This window comes from Laccaria bicolor, genomic scaffold (genome assembly GCF_000143565.1).
Source record: "Laccaria bicolor S238N-H82 LACBIscaffold_15 genomic scaffold, whole genome shotgun sequence".
Taxonomy (NCBI): domain Eukaryota; kingdom Fungi; phylum Basidiomycota; class Agaricomycetes; order Agaricales; family Hydnangiaceae; genus Laccaria; species Laccaria bicolor.
The window spans coordinates 878,114-890,611 of NW_001889886.1; the positions used below are offsets into that span (position 1 = coordinate 878,114).

The 12,498-nt window shown below is 47.3% G+C and overlaps 1 protein-coding gene across 1 annotated transcript; it reads left to right on the forward strand.

Moving 5' to 3' along the window:
- Nucleotides 1-8,963: 8,963 nt before the first annotated feature.
- On the forward strand, nt 8,964-10,144 carry LACBIDRAFT_328214 (uncharacterized protein; the record flags this gene model as incomplete). The annotated part of the gene is made up of 5 exons (XM_001882094.1): nt 8,964-9,072; nt 9,114-9,403; nt 9,456-9,665; nt 9,712-10,078; nt 10,107-10,144. 5 exons carry the CDS (start codon nt 8,964-8,966, stop codon nt 10,142-10,144), a joined length of 1,014 nt encoding a protein of 337 aa, XP_001882129.1.
- Between the last annotated feature and the right edge of the window lie 2,354 nt (nt 10,145-12,498).

Below are 12,498 nucleotides of genomic sequence, written 5' to 3' on the forward strand. Positions count from 1 at the left end.
GAGTTGTGGAGAGAGGGAGTTGTGGAGAATGAGGAGGGAGGGGAGGGGTGGAGAGTGATGGAGGTGGGGAGTTATGGAGGGGGAAGGAAAGGTGGAGAGGGGGGCAGCAATTAGAGGGGGAGCAATGGGGGACGGTGTGATGTGGAATAATGATGGAGGGAGGGGGGGCTCACCTGGGCTCGTCACTGTGTTCGTGGATGGGCGGCGGACATTTTCGGTGGGCGGGGGACGTTGTTTCGTGGGCGGTGGACGTTTTCGGTGGGTGGCGGATGTTTTCGGTAGGCGGCGGACGTCGTTTCGTGGGCGGTACACGTTTTTCGTGGGCGGCGGACGTTGTTTCGTGGGCGGTGGGCGGCGGACGTCGTCTTCGTGGGCGGGGGACGTCGTTGGTGGGCGGTGGGCGTTGGACGTCGTTGGTGGTGGCCGTTGTTCATGGGCGGTTGACATCGTTGGCGGTGGGCGTCGTTCATGGGCGGTGGACATCGTTTTCGTGGGCGGGGACGTCGTTTGCGGTCGCTGGACGTCCGTGGGCGGTCGTTTTCGTGGGCGCTGGTCGTCGTTGGTGTGAGGTCGTTGACGTTGGTGGGCGCTCGTTTTCGTCGGTGGGCGCTCGTGGGGGTGGGCGCTCGTTGACGTTGGTGGGGTGTGTTGGTGGGCTGTTCGTGGTGGTGAGTCCTCGTGGCCGAGCAGAGACGGCGAACGACGACCGATGTCGTCGTTCGCCGTCTGGTTGCCACGTCGCGACGTGGCACCTGTGGTTTGTGTTAAAAAGGAGAGTGGGTGGGGTGGTTGTTCCCACTTACCTGGGCTGGGCCCTCGTCACGCGTCGTTAGCGTCAGCGTCGTCGTCGTCGTTGTCGATGTCGCGGGCGGTCGTGGTTTGAAACGGTGGTGGTGGATGGTGATGGTGGTGGTAGGAAGGAAAGAACGACGTGGCAACGCTTCAGCCACAGCTGTCACGTTTGACGCGGCACGTGCCTAAAAGCGGTATATACATACCTTTAGTTTCTCATATAATAATGCCTTCATGGCTCAGTCGGCTTGAGCGCTGCTTACATTCACGAGGTTGAGAGTTCAATTCCTTGAGATGTAAAAAAATTTATTTTACTTACTTATAGTAAGGACAATGTATTCTAATGGTATAATAGTCATTAATTCCATTCCATGGAATCCATATGGACTGCTCCATGGAATCCATGTGGATATGCCTGCATTCCATATGGAATCTGATGGAATCCATATGGAATGGTGTTGGAGTCCATATGGAATTAATCATTCCATGACCATTCCAGCATCATTCCATATGGAATCCATGATGTCCATGGAATCAGAAACTGGCTGTGTCCTCAGCCAACATTGATTCCATGGATTCCATATGGAATTCTTCATGGATTCCATGGATTCCACATGGATTCCATATGGATTATACCGGGGAAGGTAAAGACCTCCTTATAATTAGGACCGGTCCCGCTATAGTAGATCTGTTAGCATGTAACACAAGAAACGAGGACTCACTGATCATGACGAACAGCATCGTGCAACTTGCAAGACTCGGACGGTTGTCGCTTTCAAACAATCAGTGCTGTTCAAAGATTCAAACGATACATAAGGTATAAGTAAGAAATATACACGAACAAAACCCAAAACACTTGCATCTGCAAGCATTCATTTATTCAATTCCTTGTCAGCGTCAGTCAAAAAGAGATTGTGAAAAAAGTTGTAGAGGTCAAAAAAGTCATAAGACTGCAAAGCATCTCCCGCCCTCAAATTTAGTCAACGCTACCTCCTGTTCCTCCCTCTCAACCAACTCCAAATCCCAACCCCGGTCAACCTCCTCGCAAGCACCTTCAACACAATTGACAGCACACACGCCAATGCCCATGAGTACGAGGTAACTCCCCCGTCCATCCGTCAAGAGGTACAAATCGCGTTGGGCTTCCCACTCACGTCAGGGTCTTCTTTAAGGGGGGATTGAGGTGGGGGTGGTGGATGAATTCCGGTTGAAGGAGGAAGAAGGACTTGGGTTACAGGAGGAGGGAGGGCTGGGCTCAAGGAGGAATGAGGACATATTGTCGCCCAACACATGAAAGACGACGGACTGAAGAAGAGTGATAGTGATGGGCCATGACTTTGACGAAGTGGACACGTCGAGACCACCAAGTTTAGCAGAATGCATTCCCATTCTTCCTCAACCCATTCAGAACGTTCTTCAAGGTCAGATCCTCTCTGATTGAGAGCCTGTCCTCGCTCATCACATTCTCTTCCTTCTCCTCCACCTCCCTCTCTCTCCGCTCAACCGCCATCTCCCTCTCCTCTACCTCTTTCTCCCTCCGCCCAACCGCCTCCTCACATCGCCCCAATGCCTCCTCACAATACCCAACAACCCCCTGCACCTTCCCCAACCCTCTCCTCCAGCCCCTCAATCCTCTCCTGTCTAGCCGCCAGTCCGAGCTCACATTGGTCGAGGGCTTCTTGGCAGGTTGCAAATGTCACAAGGAGGTCGTGTTCTGTTGAGTCTTGTTCTGTTCTGCGCAGGCTCAGATCCAGAGCTGAACGATCATCAACATCCCCAGACCCTACTGCTGATGGTCGTTGCCCACCACAAATAGCCGCCAGCCTGAGTTCACGTGGGTCTAGTGCTTCTTGTCAGGTTGCGAGTGTTGCAAGGAGGTCGGGTTCTGTTGTGTGCGAGTGCGAGTCCAGGGTAGAGTGCGGGCCCAGATCCAGAGCTGAAGGATCATCGACATCTCCTTGTACTTTGTCAACAGCTGCTGGAACAAGTGGCTGGCATTGAGAAATCGGAGTAGGGTGGACATGAGGGTCTGAATGAGAATACATTAGCAAAAGCACCAGACAGAGGAAAAGAAGGAAGCTGACCAGACGTAACCGTGGAATTGGGGTTCTCCGATGTTGAGGGCCTGTCACGACAAGTGATAAGTAGCTTTGGCTCAGGTGCAGAGGAACCTGGAAGGCAAGTCAGTAGGGTCTTTTTGAGTGGAGACCTCCGTTTCTTCTGTAGCTCTTGTCAGAATAAACGAGATTGAAAAAACAACATGAAGGCTCTTACTGAAGAACGCGGTTCCCAAATAGAATCCGAGTTGTCCATCTCACTATCATCGATGTAGTCGTGGTCATCATGATCATCGTCATCTTCATCTTCATCATGATGATCAAGCTCGTCTTCCAAACTTCCAATTGGGCAACGGCGATAAGCTTGAAAGCACATTCAGCATCAGTCGAAAGGTGGTGAAAGGGGGGTGACTTTACCTGGGCGACGAGCCGGTGTCATAGTAAAAAGACCGCAATCTGGAGAGGTCGTTAAAGGCTGGGAGCCGTGATCAACAGGCGGTGGTTTCCAACCCCTTTGGGGTTGCTCGCTGCCTTCCGAGGCTTCATCAAAGGTTGGGAGCTACGAGCCGGTGGTCTCATAGAAGGTCGTGAACCAAGAATAAAAGGTGCAATCACTTGTTGAAATCCAGGACCCCAGGGTTTTACTGCCTGAGCATTACAATCCGTGGGAGGATCTGGGGGAGTCTTGGAAATTCCATGTTGAGCAGATGCGTTTTGGGTGTTAAGCAATGTCCCTCCGCTCCCCTGCGTTGTGACATGTTGAATACCCTTGGAAGGCAGAATCAGCGAAACAACTTACCAGAAGAACATTCAAATCCGAGTCCGAGTCATCCAAGATCTCAATAAAGAACCTCTCAACATTCTGGGTATTGCTGAGGTGTTGCCTTTGATTCTAGAGCGTATGGTGTCCACGATCAGATAGACCGTCGTGTAGTGTTGGGTGGTCAATGAAGCCTTTGTGACTTTTTGTTACGCCTTCGTCATCGTTGGCAATCCAGCGGGGTTCAGGGTATAGTCTGCCATAGATATACCAACCCGTCACATAGATGGACGCACAGAAGAGGGAGGCGATGATGAAGATGATGGTGAAAAGGAGGATGAAATCTACTGGGTGAACTGCCGCCAATGGCATGGCAGGAAGGCAATCGTTCTGTAGATAAGAAATGGGTGGTGGTACAGTGGGGAGGGATAGAAAGGATGTATTTTGAAATCATAGCTGTATAAAAGGGAAAACAAGTCAAAGAAAGAGATTGTCAAAGGGAGGACGCGATCCTTACGTAAGCCGTTCAGGACCCGTGATCCAATGGTCAAGTGCTTCGTTTTCCCCATGTCCTTGCAAGCATACTATGCAGCTGAGCGTCCAATGTCCCATTCCCCATGATGTTATTAGGAAGAAGTCCACGCTTGAGCAATGGGATCAGGGAAAGCAAGCGGCCTACCCAACGATGGCTAGCATCTTGGAGGTTAGTACCTGTTCGGTAGGATCAGACTACTCAGTATCTCACCCCAATAGATGAATTTCCTCAAAGCAGACGTGGGGCCAAACAGCAACACAAAGGGCATCTAACGGCAACGTCAGAGACATGTTTGAGCCGTAATTCTGTGTCAAGTCTATCGGTACTTGGAGAACTAGAAGCGAAGGGGGTACATACGTCGAAAAGAGCTAGCATCGTTTCCCTTTGGAAGTCGCAGAAGTGCACGATGGCTGTCGTAGTACCAGCAGCTGGAGACAACGCCCTGCTGGAAAGACATTGAAAAGTTGGGCAAGAAAGGCGGAGGACCCTGTTCATGCAATGTCAACGGGAAATGGTAGGGACATTTGAAGTGATGTTCTTGACGTCCTTGATATCAGTAGACGATTGACCTTTGGATGGAGAAACGACGATCCCGATGCCCTGTTGAATCGTCAGTGAAGGTAGAAAAGATTTGAGTTCGCAAGTTGATTGACCTTCAATAGGTCTTGACAAACTCATGCAAGTTGACAAGAATCGTCAGGAGGTTCAACATGAAGGGTCCCATCATCTTTGATCTGGGAAGGTGGTGGAAGGAGCTATTCGAACAAAGCGGAGAATGCTCTAGAAGATGATGGTAAGGACTCTATGGAGAAGAAAGAGGAGATTTCGTGAGCTTATGCCGTCATTGAGAAGAAACAACCTCTCCAGCTGAGAAGCATGTTGTGCTGGCCAATGACTTCGATGGCAGGAAGCATCTCCTTTTGGTCCTCCGAATCTGCTTGAACTTCTGCCAGTGGACAGTCGACGTTTAAAAAACAGGTAGGGCCACTCCCTGAGGCTCTGCGAACAGCGTGAAGGATCCTCGCACAACAAGACCCGGTCGTCAAACACCAAAATCGTAGTACAGGCTGTCCCATCCTGCGACATGCAGAATTATCGGAGTACAAGTTGGTAGTGTTGCAATGGCGAGCTTTTTTTTTCATCGTTGAGCAGAGTTTCATCCAATGCCTAAACATTCATGAGAGGTGAGGGTGCGAGCATGTTATAAGGTACGCACAGATGGTCCTATTAGATCGAAGAATGGATGAGAAGAAATTTGGACAAAGCCATGGGGTATATAGTTGGCTGGGACATATTGAGAAACTTTGCCGTCATGACGTGGCGAAGACCTGTTCGCCATGGACCTCTTCAAGCGGTATGGTTTGGGAGACGGCGCCTTGTTTATTGGTAGACTCAAAGGACACAACATCGAAGTCAGATATAAAGTGGAATAGAGGCGAGCCGCACTCAGATATGGTTGGGCGATTGGATTTACTGAACGAGGTATGGCATTGTAAGCAAACATATTGTCAGATAGGAAGTACTTACGATGATGGGGCCTGTGTAACGACCTTAGTTGCTGTAGGTGTTGGTCAGGTAGAATATGAGCGCACTGCGTTCAACATGAACACCTCAGCGCGCCATCAGAACTGTATCGCTAACCTTTATTTTCACCTCTCTCCCATATGATCATGGCTCCTCATAACTTGCGGTCTGGTATTTTTCCAAGCTGAGAGCTTGAGAGGCCAGTACATGCGCTGAATGGAGATAGGGCAGAGCTACCTGGTCAACTGGAGACGTGCTCTGGCGACGTGCTGCCAGTGTGTGAGCGTGGTAGTATGGACTGGTGAGGAAGAAGAGCAGAAAAGGATGACTGTGATGTTGTTTTATGGCGTAGGGGTGTGTGTTTGGTTTTACTGTGTTTCATGAGGGTTTGGAGATGACGATGGAAATAGGGTCCTTGGTGGGTGAGCTGGTGCGGGGGAATAAAAAGGTGGATGTGGAGGATGTGCGGGATCGACTCAGACGGCGGTGGTTGTGAATCTGATGTCAAGACTCAATGCCATGGTTTTGATTTGCGATTCGTTACACTGACCAAGTTCAACTTCAAGTTGTTGTGATCAGTGCTCACTGTCACGTTGTTCACATCCTCTTTGCGCCATGACATCAACATGTATGTACAGTGGGGAGCGGCAACCGTGCCAATAAAATCATGCTGTTTGGTTCTGTTTGTCTCATGCCAAATAGTCGAATTCAGTGGTCGACGACTGTTATTTCACTTTACAGCTGAAAGCAGAACGATAGGCCACGGCAGATCGACACATGTTCAGGGCTCCCAAAATTTCAAGCGACATGATGGCTGGGGCTGCTGAGTTCTCACAACGTGTTAAATTTCAACCTCCGAATTGATGTCACGCTAGTACCACAATAAAAGTTGAGAGTCCGCCCTATGTATGTGTTGATCTGGCATGGCCTATTGTTCTGCTTTCAGCTGTAATTGATACATAGGGACCAATTTACAAGTCTATATTGTTTGTGGTGATATATAATATACTATTATGATTGAATTTGGTAGCCAAGTTCTATATCTGTGTCACTATACATGTCAGATGCATTTTGCTCTGGAATGTAGCCTTCCTATTCACTCCCCACATTGAGTTGAGCTTCAAGCTCCTGCTGGTTTGAGCTTTAGACATTCATATTGTGTTCCAATTTGGTTCTGGTCTGTTTTCCAAGTTGTCAGAGTGAATGTTGCGAAGGTTTGTCATTGACTGGGAAGTTTGCAACGTCGATCGTGACTTCCAGCCCAGTTTCCAAGCCTCTTTGCCCATGATATAAGATACTTGTGGTTTACAAGTCAATATATGCAGAGGTAGCGACGATAATGCATTGCTGACACCAATAGTCGCGCTTTGGTCGCACTTCAGTTACTTTCTTTATTGCAACACATGATCATCGCATCTTACCATGCCATTCCCGCGTCGTGGATTGCTACCTCATCTGTAGAGGTATTCTTTCAAATTTTGGCAGGCACAAACTTCTGGAGCATAGGATGGATTTGTTCGGGACAGAATTTTATAAAGGGGTTTGGAAGGCTTGAATTAAGATATTAACTGATGGAATATTTGTATTTTTGAGCTAAATTGTATACAAGCACCTTTACTTATGCTCCACCTACAGATATCCACACTTAAATTGGCAATCTACTGTTGTGTCAAAGTAAATATGAGCAGTTGAGACGATTGACCATTTTTTGATCAGGTCTTTGGTGATGGGAAAATATGGCAGAGTTGAAAATTTGGCAGTGGGTTGCCGCTCCCGATGTACAGTAGAAGTTCTCATAATGCATAATGCTGGGAAGGGCCAATTTCCAATGCATTATTAGATTTATGTCAGTGTAGATAGGTGTAACAAAATGTGACTGTGACATATTGTGTGACTCTAGTGTGACTCTCTGCTGGTTCAGCGATGTCTGCCTTGCCTTCACTGTCTCCACCCTCCTCAATTGGATTTGGAACACCCTCAGGCTTTGAGAGAGGTCTAGAGAGGTCTATTTGTCTTCATATTTGAGAGAGAGGCATTCCACTTTCTCACTTAAACTCCTCAACTCACATATTCTGATGTCCTCCTCCTTCTCGTCATCAGACTCAAACTCCTTGAACATGTCTGAGACAAATACTTAACATATACTGACAGCAAAATTTCTAGCAAAAGATTGATTAGATAGCACTCAATCATGGTCTCCCCAAGATAAAGGACTTATCTCAAATCTTCTACAAAATAATCACTTAAATTATTGTCAGTGTTGCCTAGATACCCAAAATATTCTATCTCATACTGCATATTTGCCCTCAAAATGTTATGCATTATGCGATATGCGAAACCCAAGACTAACCAACATGGGAAGAGCCCAAATGTGATGCTTACAGCAAAATGCAAAAACGTAGACACCTCTCCAAAATTTCCAGACTGCGCCTCACCTTGTACAAACAACCGCTTTAGGAAATGAGTGGGCGTGAGTGATGCAAGCACTCTGTTCTCGCTCCACCACTCCACTTCGTGTATTCGCTAGCGCCTCATTTATGTCATTTCCCTGCATTTCAGTGTCAACCCTCATAAACATGGGATGGCTATCGAATGTATAAAGAGTGCGGACACTGGTACAGGTCAGTATCACTCATGGATAATAACAACACTTACCACAATAATCAATGCCGACAGCGGCAAATGGCAGCCTACTTGTTGGGGATGGGGCTAGTGTTTGAAAGTCCGGTTCGGTCCGGTTTTTTGATGCCCAGGGGCGTTAACCGTAACCGTAACCGGTCTGCCTTTTCCCCAGAAGTCAAAAGACCAGACCGGACCGCAAAAAGACCGCAGACCGCGGTTTTTTGCGGTCTATAGACCGGTTTCGGTCTGCATCGGTTTTAACCGGTTTATGACCGGTCTTTAGGCCAATATTTTAAAATTATGAATCTGTAAATTTATTAACATCTCTAATAGCTTCAAAACGAGCCCAAGAACGTTAAATTCCATTAGGAATTGGTGCTTCTATAAAATAAGTCTGGTACATCTATTATTCCCAAAAGTAATTTACATTTTAATTCATATCTCTCTCGTTTTTTTACCAAATCGTACGTTCTTGGGTGCGTTTTAAAGGGTATTTAAGGGGCTACAAAAGACCGGTCCAAACCGGTTAAGACCGGTTCACGTTAACCGGTCTTTTTGCGGTCTTTACATTTCAAAAATAAAAGACCGTAACCGCAGGTCCGGTCTTTTGCGGTCTTGGTCCGGTCTGGTTATGGTCTTTTTCCAGTCACGAGACCGGACTTCCAAACACTAGATGGGGCCTCCACCTCCGCCACAGCCACAGGAAATTGCTGTTGCAATAACCAACCATCTGCTTGACCACCAAGACAACATCGATCCCCAACTACTCATGCACGAAATCGGTATGTTGGCTACATGTATTTCTCTTGGATGGTGCTGATAGGTTTGACAGACCGTGTCGTCGTTCGCATCCCAGTGAATGACAAGTTTACAAAGGATATTGACATCCCTGTTGATATTCCTTATAATGATTTTGTCAGTCGTGTTTGCGCTTCAATGAATCTAAATCCTGCAACTGCCGAGCTCGGCTGGAAGTCTATCGACGATGCGAAACGCGATCCCGCTAGACAACTCACCACTGAGAACGACCTTCAAGATGCCTTTCACGTGCTTGTAAAGGCTAAGAAGAATACTAGAAGGGAGAAAGAAGTTGCAATGCAGATGGTTCATTTGGTACGTCCTGGTATTTCTATATTCTCTTCTTAGCTGATGGTCATTTACCCAGAATCCTGTGGCTCCCAAGCCTGCGAAGAAGAAGACCGATGGCAACAAAGCCACTGATTTCGCGTATGGCGAAGAACTTTGTATCATGAAGGGGAAGCTCAAGTGTGAGCAGCACAATGGCCCCAACAGGTGGTGCTATGTCAGTTCGAATGATCCTGCGGACCATGTCAAGCTCGGTCTCGAAGAGGTGACCCTCTGGGCTCGAAAACTTGTGAGTCTCCATGTCAGTTTCACTATACTAGCTAATATTGTTACAGAAAGACGACCTGACCCTCGATCGTGCATGTGTCCTTCCGCCAAATTGCCTCTCCCTTGATAAGCTCCGTGAACGTGCCACTAAGCACGCAAATAACAAGACTGCAACAAACACCGCCCTTGGTCCGGCCGTCCATGTTCACAACCACTTTACGAACCCCGTCGACCCAGCTGGGTTGCCAACTCCATCACGTCGATCCAAACGCGCACGTTCCTCTACACCAGACTCTTCCGATGATAGCATGGACATCGAATCCCTTCCACTCACTGAGGTTCTTGCTGATCTCAACACGAAATATCCCAAGCTCCACTTCGATCAGTATGAAGCCATTTTGGAAAAGCACGGCATCGTCTATGCGGAGAGTGTTGGTGAATTTTCGAAAGACTTTTTTGTCAGACTGGGGATGGCTGAGGGTGCTGTCGGGCCTTTCTTGAAGGGGACCAGGAAAGCTCTGCTTCGTGAAAAGAGGGATAGCAAGCAGGCGAGGATAGATGATAAAGAGAATGAAATGTCATGATTAGAAAGTGTTGAACTCTGATCTATACAACATAGCCACAATCTCGATACCATCCTGTAATATTATCTGGAGTCATTGACTCGAATACTGCATCCCATAGCATTGCCTGGGGATTGCACATTGCATCCCCTGACAGTTCACCTAACATGTAATCTCGATTCCGCCGAATCCATGCCTTCATCATGGAGAATCCCTCCTCAATTGGACTAAAGTCAGGGGAGTATGGCGGAAGATATCGGAGTCGTCTTCCTCTGCGAAAATACAATCATGTTGAAAAATAATCAAATCATGAGCACTTACCGTCCCTCAACCATCTCGCGAAGCTCATCAAAATGATGTACACTTGCATTGTCAAGAACCAGCACTGAGTTTTTCTGTGGATATGGGTTCATTTTGTCAAGAAGGACATCAACAAATGTTCTGAATTCCTCAGCTGTCCAGGAGGATGTAAGAATGTCGAGATGTAGAACTCCATCAAGGGAGATAGCGGGAAGAATAGAATATCTGTTGGAAGAATCAATAACTTTTGGTCAGTCTCCATGTGGAATTGAAATGATTAGTACTGATATACTTTTGTCCCCTCACAAAAAAGTCATGTCTCCGTGCTCGACCTCCTCTAGGCCCCCACACTTTTAGCCTGTTGGTTGTCAAACGATTGCAAGCAGCTTCGTCAAGGAATACTAAAGTCTCAGGTGGGTAGTTTTCACCAATGTCTGCTTGATACTCGAGCCAGACCTCCTCGTTGTGTTCCCTCACTGGGCATGTTATATTCATCCTCGTAAAACCACGTCGATGTAATGCACGTGTGATAGTACTTGTGTCCACCTCGACATCATATGCTATAAAGAGTGCATGCTGCAACTCTCTTGCATATATGTCAGGCTGTTTCTCAACCAAGCTTTCAAGATACACCACTATTTGGGCCAGATGTGGAAGCAACCTAGAGCACGCAGCATGTCCACTATATTTTCCCACATTGTCACCAGTGTGGCGGATGCTGGCCACCAGCTCAAAATCGAACTAATAGGGGTCTGGTTCCAGGCTAGCTGGAATAGACGTGTCGGGTCCAGCCCATTCCCAGCTGACCATCCTGGCTATCATCCTTGTGGGTGGTTATGTAGAGGGGATATGTATTATAGTATGGCCACAATGTATTCAACCACCCGAAAATCCCATTCAAATCCCCACCTCAATCCAAGCACATAGTTTAGAAAGATTTATGATATTTTTTACTCATAACAATGATGGGGATAATTCATATACAATTGGTCAATACTACTACTGCTACTGGAGAGGCTAGTTATATGCTATTGCTTACCCCCCAATGGCTCCCTTCCCTGCTATCATGGTACTCTCTCCCATGTGCCCCCTTTGTTGACTGGTGGTGGAGGTGACATGACAGCGAGTAGTTAGCGACATGAGGGGTGAAGTAGTCTAGAGAGGGAATGTACACATTAGCAGGTAGACTGTAGACATCATAGGTTGACGTTGGCGACTTACTGCAACAGGGTTTGGACAAATGAAACAGTGAGGGCAGGCTAGTGTTTGAAAGTTAGGTTAGTTAACCGGAAAATAACCAGACCTAACTGCAACACTAACCTAACCGCAGTTAGGGTTAGTTGATTTCGAAAATAGAATAACCGGTTATTTTGCGGTTAACTAACCGTTAAATAACCGGTTATAACCAACCCTATTATACACCTTCAAAACGCACTTGAGAACATCGAAAACGCTTAAAATTTGACTAAGTTACGGTCAAATCTCTAAAATATCACTCAAATGTGTAGACTTTCAAGGATAATTGCATAAATATGTCAATTCTTCACCGATTTTAGCGTTCTTGGGCTCGTTTTAAAGCTAGAATATGCAGAAATAATATCTATCAAGATACATATGAGCATATTTGCCTTGTTATAACCAATTCTTTATTTTTCGGTCCTAACCGGTTAGTAACTGCAAATAACTGACCGTAACCGGTTAGTTGCGGTCCGGTTAGGTTATTTTAGGTTTCGGGACAAAGGCTAACCGGTCTTGGTCTCGGTTAGAGCCCCTGGGCACCCAATAACTGGACCTAACCGGACTTTCGAACACTAGGGCAGGCAGCCCCCGATAGGCGGTGCCAGTGAGCACTTACTTACCAAGCAAGGGAGCCTGACGTGATAGGCGAGGGGACATCGACCATGATGCCGGGGTTGGTCAACAGGGTGTCGACGTGGCAGCAAGTTCGCGTCCGTGGCTGGTTGGTGTGGTGTTGTTGCTGGCAACGCTCGA